The sequence below is a fragment of the Arvicanthis niloticus genome, chromosome 29, assembly GCF_011762505.2.
Source record: "Arvicanthis niloticus isolate mArvNil1 chromosome 29, mArvNil1.pat.X, whole genome shotgun sequence".
In the NCBI taxonomy this organism is placed as follows: domain Eukaryota; kingdom Metazoa; phylum Chordata; class Mammalia; order Rodentia; family Muridae; genus Arvicanthis; species Arvicanthis niloticus.
Genome location: NC_133437.1, coordinates 21,045,958 through 21,064,777, shown reverse-complemented (window position 1 = coordinate 21,064,777; position 18,820 = coordinate 21,045,958). Strand labels below are relative to the sequence as shown.

Sequence of the window (18,820 nt, the reverse complement as noted above, 5' to 3'; positions counted from 1 at the left end):
TTCCAGTACTGAGGTGGGGAAGTGGACAGGGGCTCCCACCTGGAGCCAAGAAGCTATCTACAAAGAGGAAAAAAAAAAATCTGTTTTCTCCAGTGAAATCTCACTGGCCATATTAACCACATTTCAGGGCAGACCCCAAGCACAGACAAAATGACTCATTTTGCTCTGTTTGGGCATTTGTGTGTGTTTCTTGGGTTTTGTTTTTTAAGGGTACTTGAGAGAGAATGAACATAAAATTGGGTGGGTAGGATCTGGGAAGAATTGGGGTAGGGGAAAAAGTTGATGAAAATGTACAGTATGAAAAATGTCAATAAAAATAAAACAAGAAATACTACACAATTAATTCAACAAGTGGGTATTTGTATACATAGCTAAAAGCAATTAAGCCAGTATGACATATAAAAAAATGAAAATAAAAGATTTATAACTAAAGTTTTAAGAGCTGATTTTTAATAAGTCCAGAAAAGGTGGATATATAATAAATGTCAAATGGTTATAAGGTAAAACATGTAAATAAAATATTTAGAAATTTTGAACATAAAGAGGACATTCAAGAGAAACTAATTTTAAAATACGCTCAAAGGAAAAAAGCTACAGAATATTTTCTGAAAAAGTCACAAGAAATATATTATCAATATATTAGCATCATACAGTTCATTAATGGCATTAAGAAATTAGAAGTACCAGGCCTCTGATCCGGGAGACAGGCGGAAGGCGGATCAGAGGCCTGGTACAGATCTGCGCCCGGTCCGCTCCTGGGTGGACACTGGACTCCTCCAGAGACAACCCAGAGGGTTCACTGAACCCAGAGCGGTAGGTAAGAAGACCCACACAGCGCCCTACGCCCACAGCTGAGTGTGGGGAGCGCTCAGATTCCAGCAGAAACCCAACCCCCCGCCCCTGCGGAGTGGCTCTCCCTTTCCACCTCTCTCCTGGATCAGAGGCCTGGTGCACACCCGTGCTCGGTCAGCTCCTGGTTGGACGCCGGACTCCTCTCGAGACAACCTAGAGGATCCACTGAACCCAGAGTGATAGAGGGTCCTCTGAATCTAGAGCAGCAGAGGTACTACTGAACTCAGAGTGGCAGAGGAACAACTGAACTCAGAGCAACAGACAACATATCCCAAGACATCCTAGAGGAACCACTGCACTCAGAGCAGTGGAAGCCTTATCCTGAGACATCCTAGAGGAGACACTGCACTTGGAGGAGTGGGCACCTGTTCCTGAGACATCCTAGAGGAGACATTGCACCCAGAACAGCAGACACCTAGCTGGTTTGCTACCCTGGAGGCACCACATCCTAAGGCATCCTAGAGGTACCACTGTACTCAGAGTAGCAGGAGAAGATCACAGAGACATCTGGACCCCAAGGAGATCAGACACAAGCAAGATAACTGGAAAGACAGGCTTCAGTCAGACAGCGAGTACAGGCAGCACTAGAGTCAACCAGATGGCGAAAGGCAAGCACAAGAATGTAAGCAACAGAATCCAAAGTTACATGGCATCATCAGAACACAGTTCCCCCATCATAGCAAGCCCTGAACACCCCATCACACCGGAAAAGCAGGATTCAGAATTAAAATCACTTCTCATGATGATGATAGAGGACTTTAAGAAAAAGATAAATAACACTCTCAAAGAATTTAAGGAGAACACTGGTAGACAGATAGAAGCCTTTAAAGAGGAAACACAAAAATCCCTTAAGGAATTGCAAGAAAACACAACCAAACAGAAGAAGGAATTAAACAAAACCATCCAAGATCTAAAATTGAAAGTAAAAACAATAAAGAAATCACAAAGGGACAATACCCTGGAGATAGAAAACCTAAAAAAAAGATCAGGAGTCATAGACACAAGTATCACCAACAGAATACAAGAGATAGAAGAGAGAATCTCATGTGCAGAAGATACCATGGAAAACATTGACGCAACTGTCAAAGAAAATGCAAAATACAAAAAGCTACTAACCCAAAACATACAGGAAACCCAAGACTCAATGAGAAGGCCAAACCTAAGGATAATAGGTATAGATGGGGAAGACTCCCAACTTAAAGGACCAGTAAATATCCTCAACAAAATTATAGAGGAAAACTTCCCTAACCTAAAGAAAGAGATGTCCATAAATATACAACAAGCCTACAGAACTCCAAATAGTTTAGACAAGAAAAGAAATACTTCCCGCCACATAATAATCAAAACACCAAATGTACAAGACAAAGAAAAAATACTAAAAGCAGTAAGGGAAAAAGGTAAAGTAACATATAAAGGCAGACCTATAAGAATTACACCAGACTTCTCACCAGAGACCATAAAAGCCAGAAGATCCTGGACCCATATCATACAGACCCTAAGAGAACACAAATGCCAGCCCAGACTACTATACCCAGCAAAACTCTCAATCAATATTGATGGAGAAGCCAAAATATTCCATGACAAATCCAAATTTACACAGTATCTTACCACAAATCCAGCACTTCAAAGGATAATTGGTGGAAAACTCCAACACAAGGAGGGAAACTACAACCTAGAAAAAGCAAGAAAGTAATCTTCCAACAACCCTAAAAGAAGGTAGCTATACAAACATTTCTCCACTGCCAATAACAAAAATAACAGGAAACAACATTCATTTTTCCTTAATATCTCTTAATATCAATGGACTCAACTCTCCAATAAAAAGACATAGACTATCAGACTGGATACATAAACAGGACCCAACAATTTGCTGTATACAGGAAATGCACCTTTGTGAAAAAGACAGACACTACCTCAGAGTAAAAGGTTGGAAAACAATCTTCCAAGCAAATGGTCCCAAGAAACAAGCTGGAATAGTGATTCTAACATCAAATAAAATCGTTTTTCAACCAAAAGTAATCAAAAAAGATAAAGAAGGACACTTCATATTCATCAAAGGAAAAATGTACCAAGAGGAACTCGAAATTCTGAACATCTATGCCCCAAATGCAAGGGTACCCACATACATAAAAGAAACTTTACTAAAGCTTAAAGCATACATTGCACCTCACACAATAATAGTGGGAGATTTCAACACCCCACTCTCAGCTATGGACAGATTGTGGAAACAGAAACTAAACAGAGACACAATGAAACTAACAGAAGTTATGGACCAATTGGACTTAACTGACATCTACAGAACATTTCATCCTAAAACAAAAGAATATTCCTTTTTTTCAGCACCTCATGGTACTTCTCCAAAATAGACCATATAACTTTTCACAAAACAGGCCTCAACAGATACAAAAAGATTGAAATAATCCCTTGTACCCTATCAGACCACCATGGACTAAGACTCGTTTTTGACATGGACAAAAACGACAGAAAGCCCACATACACGTGGAAACTGAACAATGTTCTACTCAATGATAACTTGGTTAAGGAAGAAATAAAGAAAGAAATTAAAGACTTTTTAGAATTAAATGAAAATGGGGACACATCATATCAAAACTTGTGGGACTCCATGAAAGCAGTGCTAAGAGGAAAACTCATAGCTCTAAGTGCCCACAAAAAGAAAGTGGAAAGAGCATGCATTAACAACTTGACAGCAAACCTGAAAGCGTTAGAACAAAAAGAAGCTAATATACCCAAGAGGAGTAGACGGCAGGAAATAATCAAACTCAGGGCTGAAATCAACCAAGTTGAAACAGAAAGAATTATAAAAAATATCAACAAAACCAGGAGCTGGTTCTTTGAGAAAATCAACAAGATAGACAAACCCTTAGCCAGACTAACCAAAGGGTGCAGAGACAGTACTCAAATTAATAAAATCAGAACTGAAAAGGGAGACATAACAACAGAAACAGAAGAAATTTAAAAAATCATCAGATCCTACTACAAAGGCCTATACTCAACAAAATTGGAAAATCTGGATAAAATGGACAATTTTCTAGATAGATACCAGGTACCAAAGTTAAACGAGGAGCAGATAAACCATCTAAACAGTCACATAACCCCTAAAGAAATAGAAGCAGTTATTAAAAATCTGCCCACCAAAAAAGTCCGGGGCCAGATGGTTTTAGTGCAGAATTCTATCAGACCTTCCAGGAAGACCTAATACCAATTCTCTCCAAACTGTTCCACAGAATAAAGCGGGGCAGTGGTGGTGCATGCCTTTAATCCCAGCACTTGGGAGGCAGAGGCAGGTGGATTTCTGAGTTCGAGGCTAGCCTGGTCTACAGAGTAAGTTCCAGGACAGCCAGGACTACTCAGAGTAACCCTGTCTCAAAAAAACAAATAAAAAAAAGAAAAAAAAAAGAATAAAAACAGAAGGAACAATACCCAATTCGTTCTATGAAGCTACAATTATGCTCATACCTAAGCCTCCCAAAGACCCAACAAAGAAAGAGAAATACAGACCAATCTCTCTTATGAATATTGATGCAAAAATACTCAATAAAATTCTCACAAACTGAATCCAAGAACACATCAAAGCAATCATCCATCATGATCAAGTAGGCTTTATCCCAGGAATGCAGGGATGGTTCAATATTCAGAAATCCATCAACGTAATCCACTACATAAATAAACTCAAAGAAAAAAAACACATGATCATCTCACTAGATGCTGAGAAAGCATTTGAAAAAATTCAACATCCCTTCATGTTAAAAGTCTTGGAAAGATCAGGAATTCAAGGCCCATACCTAAACATAGTAAAAGCAATATACAGCAAGCCAGTGGCCAACATCAAATTAAATGGAGAGAAACTTGAAGCAATCCCACTAAGATCAGGGACCAGACAAGGCTGCCCACTCTCTTCCTACCTATTCAATATAGTACTAGAAGTCTTAGCCAGAGCGATTAGACAACAAAAGGAAGTCAAAGGGATACAAATAGGAAGAGAAGAAGTCAAAATTTCACTATTTGCAGATGATATGATAGTATACTTAGGTGACCCTAAAACTTCCACCAGAGAACTCCTAAAGCTGATAAACAACTTCAGTAAAGTGGCTGGATATAAAATCAAATCAAACAAATCAGTAGCCTTTCTCTACTCAAAGGATAAACAGGCTGAGAAAGAAATTAGGGAAATGACACCCTTCACAATAGTTACAAATAATATAAAGTATCTCGGAGTGAATCTAACCAAGCAAGTGAAAGATATGTATGACAAGAACTTCAAGTCTCTGAAGAAAGAAATCAAAGCAGATCTCAGAAGATGGAAAGATCTCCCATGCTCCTGGATTGGCAGGATTAATTTAGTAAAAATGGTCATCTTGTCAAAAACAATCTATAGATTCAATGCAATCCCCATTAAAATTCCAAATCAATTCTTCATAGAGATAGAAAGAGCAATTTGCAAATTTATTTGGAACAACAAAAAACCCAGGATAGCGAGAACTATTCTCAACAACAGAACTTCTGGGGGAATCACCATCCCTGACCTCAACCTATACTACAGGGCAATAGTAATAAAAACTGCATGGTATTGGTACAGAAACAGGCAGGAAGATCAATGGAATAGAATTGAAGATCCAGAAATGAGCCCACATACCTATGGTCACTTGATCTTTGACAAAGGAGCTAAAACCATCCAGTGGAAAAGGGACAGCATTTTCAGCAAATGGTGCTGGTTCAACTGGAGGTCAACATGTAGAAGGATGCAAATCAATCCATTCATATCTCCTTGTACAAAGCTCAAATCCAAGTGGATAAAAGACCTTCACTTAAGACCAGATGCACTGAAACTAATAGAAGAGAAGGTGGGGGAAGACCCTCGAATACCTAGGCACAGGGGAAAAGTTCCTGAACAGAACATCAATGGCTTATGCTCTAAGATCAAGAATCGACAAATGGGACCTCATCAAATTGCAGAGCTTCTGTAAGGCAAAGGACACTGTCAACAAGATAAAACGGCAATTATACCCCAGACAACCAAATAACCCTATTAAAAAATGGGGTACAGAGCTAAACAAAGAATTCTCAACAGAGGAAACTCGAATGGCTGAGAAGCACCTTAAGAAATGCTCAACATCCTTAGTGATCAGGGAAATACAAATCAAAACAATCCTGAGATACCACCTCACACCAGTCAGAATGGTTAAGATCAAAAACTCAGGTGATAGTAGATGCTGGTGAGGATGCGGAGAAAGAGGAACACTCCTCCATTGTTGGTGGGATTTCAAGCTGGTACAACCACTCTGGAAATCAGTCTGGCGGTTCCTCAGAAAATTGGACATAGCATTAACTGAGGATCCAGCTATACCACTCCTGGGCATATACCCAGAAGATGCTCCAACATATAATAAGGACATATACTCCACTATGTTCATAGCAGCCTTATTTATAATAGCCAGAAACTGGAAAGAACCAAGATGTCCCTCAACAGAGGAATGGATACAAAAAATGTGGTACATTTACACAATGGAGTATTACTCAGCTATTAAAAATAATGAATTCGAGAAATTCTTAGGTAAATGGATAGATCTAGAAATTATCATCCTGAGTGAGTTAACCCAATCACAAAAGAACACACATGGTATTTACTCACTGTTAAGCAGATGTTAGCCCAAAAGCTTGGAATAGCGAAGACTCAACACATGAAGTTCATGAAGAAGGAAGACCAAGAGGGGATGCCTCAGTTCTACTTAGAACGAGTAACAAAAATACTCAAGGGAGCAAATATGTCAACAAAACATGGGACAGAAACTGAAGGAGGGGCCATCAGGAGACCATTCCACCTGGGTATCCATCCCATGCACAGTCACCTAAGCTAGACACTGATGTGGATGGCTGGAAGTCCATGCTATCAAGAACATGATATAGCTGTCTCCTTAGAGGTCTGCCAAAGACTAACACATTCAGAGGACGATGCTCACAGTTAACCACTGATATGATCAAGGGTTTCCCAATGGAGAACTTAGAGAGAAGACTGAAGGAGCAGAAAGGGTTTGTGACCCCAGGAGGAAAGCAACAATACCTAAGAACCAGAGCCCCCCAGGGTCTAAACCACCAGCCTGGGAGCACATAGGGAGGGACCCATGACTCCAGGAAGAGATGAAGTAAGGAGAGGAGAAGATGAAGGAGAGGAGAAGCTAGGTGATGAGAGAGAGAAAGAGATCGAAAGAGAGAGGGGCATGAAGGCAGATGTTCACGTGTCTCCACCAGTCAAAGATAGTTGATATATCTAGGTTGGGTATTGGGTTACACTTCTGATTGAGCATTATGAAACTTATAAAGCCTTTGATTAACATTTTAAAAAATTGTATAAAAGCAAAAAGGAAAGGGGGGCATGGGATGGGGGTTTTCTAGGGAGGGGAAATGGGGAAAGGGGATGGCATCTGAAATGTAAATAAAATACCCAATTAAAAAAAAGAAATTAGGAGTACACAAAACCACAAAAGCAACTAACTTATTGGTCGACTCTGAATGACAGTTGTGATAAAAGTTCATGCATGCGTCAATCTGATAGGAACACTGCAGTGGTGAGTAGAGACAGGGGCTGTTAGGTGTGAGATGAAAGCTGAAAGGGGTGGAAAGCCATGAAGGAAGGGCATTAAACAGAATGCAGTACAGAGAAAAAGAAAATGACACATGAAAGCTCATAAAATCCAAAACTTCTGTCCAGCAGAGGAAACTAAGTGAAGAGGCAGCTCAGAAAATGAGAAATTTCTGCCATCTACACATCCATCAGAGGATATGTTCTACAATATACAGGAAATAAATAAACTAAGCATCAAGACAACAACCCAGAGCTTGACATGGTCGCGCACGCCTTTAATCCGACACTCAGGAGGAGAGTTAGATGGATCTCTGAGTTTGAGGCCAGCCTGGTCTATAGAGTGAGTTCCAGGAAGACCAGGGTCACACAGGGAAACCATGGGGTCGGGGGGAGAGGGGTGTCAAAAAAAAAAAAAAAAAGAAAACAGTTTAAGATGTGCCATGTGTTAGAACAGAGAATACTCAACAGAAGAAAGAAATGAAATGACTAATAATCATTTAAAAGAATGTTCAACATCATCAGCTATCAGGTGATGCAAATTAGTTACGCTAGATTCCATCTCACCCTAGTCAGAATAACAATCTTCCAAAGTGACAACAAAAACAGGAGAAGATGAAGGGAACGGGGAGCCTGAATGCACTACTGTTGGGAGTGAATCTGGTACAAGCTGTGGAAATCAGTGAGGAGGTACCTCAGAAGCTAGAAGTCAGACAGAGAAACCATACTGTCAGTCTTATGCAGCATGCAGAGAATACATTTAATAAGAAATTTCAAAAAATAAATGTTTAGAAAACTAGAAATACCACACAGCTTTCAGTGACTGTAACAAATCCTTGAATTTTATTTGGGGGGGGGGATCATGCTTTCGGAGGGTTCAGTCATTGCTAGCTTACTGCTCTATATCTCATGTTGTGAGACATCATGATAATAGTATGTGACAAAAGAAAGCTGTTTACTTCATGGTCAAGATGCAAAAAGTGGAAGGAGAAGCTAGGGTTTCATTAACTCTTCTGGTGTTTGTCTCGCAACAACTGGAAAACTTCCATTGGACCCCACTTTAATATTTACACCACCTCCAACACTGCCAAGCTGGAAACCAAGCTTTTAATACACAGGCCTTTGGGAAATATTCCAAGTCTAATCTCTGGCATCATAATAATTGAATTAAGTCCTTTCCCTACTCACCTGTATTTTTTAGCTAGATCATCCCTTTCTGTTTTCTGCTGAGCAAGTATATTATCCATAACTTCTTTTATCTCTAACATCTTTTCAATGTATTGTTCTAGAAACACAGTGATAAAATAAAAGGTCAGGTAATTGAAGACTGGAAAATGCTGCATCTATTCACATAAATTTAGACTTATTGTCCTTTATTTTTTGAGATGGGGCTTAAATCTTCACTATTAGCCCAGCGGTGGTGTCGCACGCCTTTAATCCAAGCACTTGGGAGGCAGAGGCAGGTGGATTTCTGAGTTCGAGGCCAGCCTGGTCTACAGAGTGAGTTCCAGGACAGCCAGGGCTACACAGAGAAACCCTGTCTCGAAAAACAAAACAAACAAACAAACAAAACAAAACAACCTCACTATTCCTGCCCACTTTCCAATATAAGTGGCCCAGATACTTAAATCAAAGCTTAATTACATCATCCTAATGAAATGCCTGAGGTACTCAGATAAGAACACTGTACCAAGAAAGAACAGTCCATCTTAAATTCTAATTATGCTATCCCATTGACCTAGGTCTAGGGGCTGGGATTCATCTGCTCTAACTCTATGATCAGCTTTCTTTTCTTCTTGTCTGTGGTGGTGTATATTTGTAACGTATGCACATGTCTGTCTATGTGTAGACAAATGCATGTACCACACACAGGCATGTGGCATCCAGGCCTGTGCAGCAGTTCTGAGGCGTCTCACAGGCTCCCCACCTTATTTTCTGAAATACAATTCCTCACTGAAACTAAAGCTCATTATTTTGGCCAAAATGATTGGACATTTATTTTCCTTAGAGAAAAATGTTACCCACTGTAATTTAATCTTTTTGACACTAGTTTTCAAAAGTATATCAACTTCACAAAACAAGGTGTTCTCAAGTGGTCCTAGAGCAAAGCATATATGGTGAAAGGACAAGATGTTCAGAATTTACAGATGTAAGTGGTGCATGATATCAATATATCAGTTTTATTATTTCCAGAACAAAGAACATGATATCTAAAAAGAAAATAATAAGCATTTACACCTTTCAAATTAAGATGGAAAGCAACTTTCTTTCTAGTCTCTGCAAAAAGACTGAGTTTACCCATCAGCCTCAGTTTAACATTGTTTAAACTAAAGAGCAAAGTCCCATCATTCTTTGTTAATTCTTCAAGTATTTAATTTTTCTTCAAAGTTTCGAAGATAATTCCACTAACTCCTTTTTAATTTTTAAAATTTGCTTCTGTATGTTTGTTTTTATGTATGTTTTTATGTATGTTTGCTGACCATGAAAGAGGAGAAAACTATCCTGGGTCTATGTCTTCTTATCTCATGCATGCTTCATGGTCTATGCCTGCCTGAGCACACACATGTACACCACTACACCCACACACATGCACACTCATGCACACTCTCTGCTTTTAGCTATTCTGAATGTTGAAATAAGAAGTACATATTTACCTTCATCTTCAGGGTTTCTTATTTCAAACTTTAATAAATTTTCTTGTTTTTCTTCTATATCTTGTAGAATGGCACTGATGGTCTGATGCTGCCAGATAGAAATGTCAAGGATTCCATTATAAGAGGGAAGATATGCATTTGATAGTCTGACAAATACAAAGAATATGCAGCTTAAAATTTCATCTCTCAGTGTTCTCAAAATGCATTCATGTTTTATGTGACTTTAACTGAATGAATGTTGAAGATGTATAAAGATTGATTTAAATGTACGTTGCCTTATATAGTGATCTATTGAAAAACAGAAGAAAAGGAGTAACCATACAAGAAACTTTAACTTCTGACTTCATTTGAAACTGTAAGATGGGAGGAAAAAACCTCACATATACTATTTCATGACCACATATGCAAAGTTTACTTTAAGACTGTATGATTATCGCTGCACATTATTAAAATCCTATGCACAACTCTAGAAATATGAAACACTACCCTCAGAAAGCACATAAAGGGGCTTCACTGGGCTGCTCTGTGCCCTTGGCACTGCTAAGTTTCCTACCGGAAGTGCACTCCTAGTTTCTGTTCCTTCTTTTAAGGAGTGCTTCAGAGGCAGAGTCCCTGTGCGAGCTCCTGGCTCCACTTCTTCCCAGCTTACTGACTGCTGCAAGTTAGTTTCCCTCTTGTGCCCGAGCCAAGAGAAAATACTCATGTAAAATGTTCAGAACAGCACTAGTATAAGGTATTGTTCTATAAAATCCATCTCAAACATAAAACCTCTGCCTAACATAATCCCTACTGACTTATCTTTCAGTAAATTCATAATTTTACAGCCATATAATGCTTTTTACAAAATATTTCTTCAATTCTTATAAGCAGGAACATGTGTTTTATTTTTGTGTATGCTTTCCAAAATGATGCAAGCATAACTCTCATGCAATAAATGATTAATGGACTAATATCTATCTTCTCATAAATTCTTAATATATATTTATTATTTTAATTATATGTCAAAGCCTAGAAAAATGTTTTACATTTATTTAGTGTGTATGTACACACTGGAAGACAGAAGACAAGTTTTGGAAGTTGGTTCTTTCCTACCATCTGGATTCTAGGGCTGGAACTCAGGTCGTCATGCTTGGTGGCACGTGCCTTTACCTGGTGAGCTGTCTTATTAGAGGTGGCAAAGCAACCTTTGTACTGCCATTTATTAAACGTATCATAGTAAAAATACAAAATATGAAACTGCAAAACAAATAAAAATCCAAGGCCTATCTATTCACATAGTAAATCACTTATGATTACAAAAGCAAAAAGAAGGTCCATATTTGTGCTCAGGCTAAACCTCTACCTTTAGATTCCACTAAAGATACTACTTTTGTGTCAACTTTCCTGTCTCGCTTATATTGTAGATCTTGATTATATACGTATAGATCTTCAACAATGGACTATGGCATATTCAAAATTATATTGAAGATGGTACCTTACTTAAGTTTGTGTCTAATAAACTTAGTAGTTTTTAACTGAAAATATCACCTATCAAATCAACCTATCCATATGTAAATGATATTTATTGAGCGATACTGAAGTCCACCACAAATTCTAACATTAGATGTTGGGACTCAAGGCAGTTAAGCCAGTAACATTGCTGTCCTCTATGTGGGCTCTAGAGTCTTCTATGAACTGCATATCCTCCAGTGTGAATGAAGATATAACAGGACGGTAGCAGCGTCTGCAGGAAAGGTATTCAAAGGCTCAAGGAGGCTAGAAAGGACAGTGGCTAATGTGTACTTCCTTGGTCAGTGCGGACAACTGAGAGTTAATCACACATCATATCTTCTTGACTCATTTTGTTCAACTGACACTGTCATGAAAACACATGTTCAATCCATGCCCATATCCGTGTGATTTGAAGGGATGGTATTCTCCAGGCTGAAGAAGGAATGGACCTCATCACCACTTACTGCACATGTCACCTACCGCAGGAAGGCTCTCACTCCTCATCGCTTTATACGAGGGGACAGGAGAACTAACTGCTTTGTCATTGTCACAGATAAACTGCTTATATCTTTTTGGCTGAACAGCAGGAAATTTTACTAAAAAAATAAATTAGAAAAATAAAATTAGAAAATAAGAATGTTCAAAAGCGTCTTCTTTTATCAGTTTTAATTGAAAAGGATGAAAAGAATAAGATTACAATTATTGTTTTAATGCTAGGTGCTTCTCATTATTATTAACTATGACAACATTTTATGAGCACTTATCACATACTAGATTATTTGCTGGTGTATCATTTTATTTAATATTAAAATATCCACAAAAACCTCTTGAAATAGGTAGTTAGGAGAACTGAAATGTCAAGAGTTCAGGAAACTTGGCACACAGTAATTCTGAAACTAGATGTTGTAATCTGAATCCAAGCACACACTGGTAATGCCTGTGGCTCACTGCTCTGTAGCTCTTTGGTCGTTTTCCCCTTTGCCCATATTATCACTTGCTCTACGTTCCCAGCCCTCTGAGCACATGACTAAATATACATTCAGCAATCAGTAGATACAGGAGTCCCAGGGTCCAAATGCCAAGATTCCCCAGTGTGCTAAACTCAGTCAAATTATAGAGTCGAATCTTCAAGTACGGCTGTAGAAGAGGAGAGAAAACTCCATGGGGCTCCAAGAAAGAGAAGAGTTTTAGCAGTCCTGACCCTGATCTACATGTGATCTAGATCACTAATAGTTACATATTGAGTATTTTTGGTTGTGACCAGTCACAATGAAATTCATCCACCTGTGAAAACCAACAGCTGGTGATAAGCACATTAAGCTAGAAGAGATCGCTCCTGTCTCCTCCACTCTCCACATCAAGAGCAGACGCATTCCTGAGTGTCTTCTGAGTCAAGGTTCAATCATGAGGAAAAGCAAAACAATCAATTCTCTTTAAACACTTTATAAAGTAGAAAGTATTTCAAAATATTTGATAAATTTTTGCCTAGCTATACATTTTCTTGAAACATTCTTCTTACTATGAATCTAATAACTTCAGGAAACATTCACTATACATTTTAACAGAATGAAATCTTAGCTGCAAAGACTTCAGTATAATGTTACCCTTTTCCTGTCCTTCCACAGATAAATCACCAGCTTGGTTTCAATTATATCTCTATGTCAAAACAAAGGTAGGGAGATTAATGTTCGATTAGCAGATGGTATATGTTTCACCTCAGTAACTCCAATCCAATAGCACCTTCCAGGCTTGGTGTCACAGCTTAGTAACAATAGAGGTTTCCTAAGAGTCGCAATCCCTGGGCTGGATCCCTCACACTACACTATGTCTCCAGGTTCATGGGAATTGTGGGAGAGAAAACGTATCTATGGGAGGGATGATTTCAAACGTGTAAGACTTGACAATGGGTAAACCTGCCTGTCACTGAAACACTCTATTGCCCCTTTCTCTTTGTTGCTCACATAGCACACATCACAGCTCATCCGTCCTGAGCCACTAGCACTCACAACTTGCTCACACTTTCCTTGTATCCACAGAGTTTCTCCCTGACTTCCTCTTCCCACACACAGGTTCTATATACCTTTCAATCCTCAACATCCACACACTTTCTAAATCTCCAACTTCTCCCAGAATTGAACACTACTACTTTATACCCTCTGGGCAATACAAATGTTAAGAGCTGCCCACTACCCATTGTTATTTAGACAATATATTACAGTTATGGTGCCACTTATCTCCACATAGACAGGTACTCCATACTCAGCAACGTTTTAGTTTGCATTTTTCAGCTTTAAGATGGATCGAGAGTAATGCACATTTTGTAGAAACCTATGTGGATTTAGGGGCCTCCCCTAGCAGTCAGTATCTGCTGATCCTCTCCCTTGATGTACAGGCTATAGACCGCAACTTCCGGTCAGCCAAGCAACCCTAAAGTGAACAACTGGTGCTCTTCAGGGTTCTATGTTATTAGGCTGTGTCCAATGGCCAGTTGGTGTCTTCCAGCTGGTGCAAGAACACAGAAGTACATAACCTCCAGAAGGTTCCATAACCATCCGAACAGGAGGTTTCTAGAGGACGAGTAACAATAGATGGAACCCTCCAGTGGACCATAGCAGAGTTCATGGACTCAGAGACTGGGCTTCCAAAAAAACTAAAACATTCAGGCATTAGGTAAGTGCCTGACTGCATTGCCCCTCAGGGAAATTTCTATACAAAGTAAAATATTTAAAATATTTTTAGATAAAACATTATGACAATCTCATTAAAATAGCATCCTTTGTATTAAAAAATTTAAAAGGTTGTAAAGGAAAAATTAATATTAATATATGATCTGTGATTTTTATTATATTTAGAGATTTATTTTTATTTTATGTATATAGATGTTTTGCCTCCATATATGTCACTGTGCCCAGTACATGCAGTGCCTGCAAAGGTCTAAAGAGCACCAGAGACCATGGAACTGGAGTTATTGATCACTGTGAGCCATCATGTGAGTGCTGGGAATCAAACCTGGGTCCTCTGGAAGACCAGCTAGAACTTTTAACTGCTGAGCCATTGCTCTAGCCCCTAAATCAAATGGTAAAATACTAATTTCTAAAAATCATGCATTTTTATGAGCTTAATAACAGAGGGAAACACCAACCCCCCAGTTAGGAAATAACACTATACTATATATGCGAAGATTTTACTTTGCTAAGCAGAGACATATTCCTGTATAAATAGAAAGCAATACTGATATGCATACCCAGAACTGCAGAGTTCCTCTCAACAGCACCATAGGATTTTAGTAGTTCTTTCATTTTTTCATCACCTGCTTCATCCAAAGCAGTCCTCTGCTTCTCATCTTTCTGACTAGGGTTTGCTCCATGTTCTAGGAGTATTTCAGCTGCCTGAAAAGTAATTTTTCAAAGTTATATCTACATATATCTGCTTTTACCTTAAAACATCACCACTAAGCACATATCTTCAAGGTATGGACAAGAAACATTTTGACTAAATTTGATACAGTAACAGTAACTTTGATTGGGCTTGACTGACCCCAGAGAACACACAAAATAGCATTACCCATAGCATGCTGCTTCCCTGGTAGAGTGGCACAGATAATGCCACTTCTAGTCACTTCTGCCCAGAATTATTTCTGTATCAGCTATTCCCAAAAAGTAGCTGCAAACCATGTGCCCTTGCTGAATATCTGAGCCACAGTGAAAATGACTAAGTAACAGAATTCTTTATTAAATTAATTCAAATAGTAAAATGTGGCTCACAGCTACTGTACTGGACAGCACAGGTATACATAGTACAGATTCAGTCATTTGTGTGAAAATGTGAAGTCGCTGATACAGTCCCATTGCACAGCTCCACCGGCAGGGGGATGGAGTAAAGAAGATGGTAAGCCTTGCTTCTAGACTACATACAGTACATTTATACTGCAAGTTACCAACCCACTGTAGTTAATGAAGCTCTATTTGGTTGAGCATTTCAGGTAAATTAATCTACCAACCTAATATCCATTCTAAAATTCTCTCTATAAAAAAGCATACTCTGGTAGTTATGACCGTGATATCAAAGATGGTGACAGTGCTTACAATGATCTATTCTAACCCCATCATTTTACAGAAAAAAACGAATGACCAAGCATTTCAAACATAAGTAAGGTTATTCTGAGTTACTCAAAGTTGGGTGTTAGAAGGGCTAGAGAATTGGCTCAGTGGATAATGGTGCTTGCTGCTAAGCCTAGCAACCTGAGTTTGATACCTAGAATCCACATGGTAGAAGAAAATCTACTACAGGTTATCTCTGAACTTCTATGCATGCCATGGGCACCCCACATGTGCCCACACATACATGCCCCACCACAAATGAATGTAATAAAAATTAAACTAAATTAAACAAGAAGTTGCATGTTAACATGGAGGTGGATCACAACTGGTTGTAGCTCTAGTTCCAAGGAATCCAGCACATCTTCTGATCTCAAGAGGCTCCTGCACACATGTGGCACACAAATACACTCAAGCACACACACATATAAGATAAAATAAAAAATAAAGTTAGAAGTTTATAATTTAACAAAATTAAGAACAGCTAACAATTAGAATATATTATAAGTGAATCAGGCCAAGAGCCAGAGATCCTACTTGCACAGAGAAGCCAGAGATTCCAAACTATGGAAACATCTGATAGCAAAAATATGATCAGAATTTGAGTAAAATGGATACATACTATGTGATGATATATTTTATCTTTCTGCTTATACAAAGATATAGAGACAACAGAGACATTTAAAAGTCACTGAGCCAATAGAAATTACTATTTATCATAAATATGACTTAGGAAATACAGCTTCTAATCTGAGTCATGTTCTTTTATTTTACTCACTTCTTTGAAGATTTTTTTTTTAAATTTTCATAGTCTAACTTACCAGAGTCAGTAATTAAAGCTCATGCCTATTAGATTCTATTTAAGAAATGTTTGCCTATTTAAAACATCATGAAATTCTCTTCTGTTTTCCTTTAAGAGGTTCTCTTAATGAACTCTTTCAGGCCCATGATCCATTTTAAGTTATTTTTTATATATAGTAAAAAAAATTCTAAAATTTGCAAATAAAAACCTAAAAATTTCAACTCTATCTAACTCACCTTTGTATCACTGTCAAAAATCAACTGATCAGATATAAGGGTCTATTTCTACATGCTGCTTTCTGTCTAATTTGTATACAAAGCTCAGTGGTCCTTAATTGGGGTGGGGTTTTTCCCCACAGGATATATTCAGCAGAATGTATTCATCAATGTGTGGAGACACTCTGGTTCTCCCAGGCAGAGGCTGTGGAAGCTGCTGGCACTGAGTAGGTAGAGATCAGCAGTGCGGTTAAACATACTGTTTTTGTACATGGTAGCACTCCACAACAAAGGAATATTCAGTTCCAAATGTCAGTGGTGCTTTTGTTGAGATGTGCTGGCCCAATGTGCTTTCCTTTATTATTACAGGTATAGAATAAGTATCTACAACTCTATAAATGGTAGGAACTATCTAAGATTGCATTTTCAAAACTGCCTCAACTATTTCACACTCTTTTCGGTTCCATATAAATTTCAAAACCAGCTTATTAATTTCTATTAAAATCTCTGTTGAGATTTTGAATTTCACTGAATATATATGCTAATTTAGTAAGAACAAACTTATAAGCAATAGTAAGTATTTTAAATCCATGGACACTGTTTATCTTTCCAAATAATCAGGCATTTTCTATGTTTACAGTCTGTTAATTTGATAAATTACATTGACTTTCAAACAGACTAATCTCATATCCCTGATATAAATTGCTTGGTCATGTTATAGTTGTATACATTTTTAGAGTCAACATTTAATTTTAACAATTTTTCCATTACAGTCTGTTAATTTGATAAATTACATTGACTTTCAAACAGACTAATCGCATATCCCTGATATAAATTCTGTTTGGTCATGTTAAAGTTGTATCCATTATATTTTAACAACATTATATATCAATATAATGTGTCAACATTATATTTTAACAATTTTTCCAAATAAGTTCTTTTTATTAGCTTAAGTTTGTTTAATTATAACTTAATTGTATTTAAAATACAGCATTACTTTTTATAAGAGACATTTCTCTATTAAAATTATGTTTTAATTTTTAGGTATGTCTATTATAGTTTCAGACAAGTTCTTGTTCATTGGGCTTAGAATTTTATTGCTTTCCTAATTTTAAAATTGTAATTCAATTTTTTAGTTACAATACAAAATAATGGGTTTCATTATGAAATTTTCATGCATGTATATTTTTGAGCCTTGCTCTTACACACACACACACACACACACACACACACACTTCCTTTCCTCATCCCTCCTCCTCTCTGGTTGGTTTCCTTCTTGCCCTAATGGTCCCACATATATACAATAAAATCTAGATTCTGGATATGAGAGAAAATATGATTATTTTTATTTCTTTCCCACGACCTTCCTTTGTTCCCTCTTCCTTCCTCTCTTAACAAGTCTTCTCTCCTTTGACCTTTTACTTTCACGTGCTAGGTATATATGTACACACATATACACATATATGCAAACACATATACAATCATGTATATCATATATATATTAAATCTAGAGTCTATATATGACATAAAAGATGCAGTATTTATCCTTCTGAATGTGGCAGTTTCTATTTTTCTGCCAACAACATCTCATTCTTTGCAGCTGACTAAAATTCCACTGGGTGTATATAGCACATCATCTCTATCCCTCCTCCATGGATGAATATGCAGGCTGCTTTCCTCTTTTGCTTTGTTGAACCATGTGCTTTCTGCCATTATTCTATACACCACATGCCTAAAGCAATAGAGCCAATCAACCACAGACTAAATCACTGATACCATGAACCAAATATAAAAATTTTCTCTTTATAAGGTAATTTATTCAAGTATGTATTACAGTTACACAAAGCTGACTATCAGAGACTGGATCATTTATATTGGAAATTATAATTAGTAAGGCTGGGTTTATTCATTTACTTGTGTTTTTTGACACAGGGTCTTAGCTGAAGAGAAACAGAACTGCATATAACTAAATACCAGAGCACTCTGGGATAGCACAGTCTGCCTTCCTCTACCTCTGCACACATTCTCTCACTCCCTCTTTATCTTCCTTTCAATAACAGGTAGATGAAGGGATCAGGAGTCACCATGCCTTGGTGCTTATTCAATGATAC

General features: G+C 37.8%; 1 protein-coding gene across 1 annotated transcript in view; it reads right to left on the bottom strand.

Annotated features, from left to right (window-relative positions):
• The window catches only part of Ankrd31 (ankyrin repeat domain 31), a 162,627-nt gene that overhangs the window by 45,546 nt on the left and 98,261 nt on the right, over positions 1-18,820 (bottom strand). Inside the window, exons 18-21 of the mRNA XM_076927219.1 lie at positions 14,840-14,984; positions 12,076-12,191; positions 10,105-10,192; positions 8,639-8,735 (exon numbers count right to left, since the gene is read on the bottom strand). Coding sequence (XP_076783334.1) covers positions 8,639-8,735; positions 10,105-10,192; positions 12,076-12,191; positions 14,840-14,984 — 446 coding nt within the window. The remainder of the gene's footprint in view (positions 1-8,638; positions 8,736-10,104; positions 10,193-12,075; positions 12,192-14,839; positions 14,985-18,820) is intronic.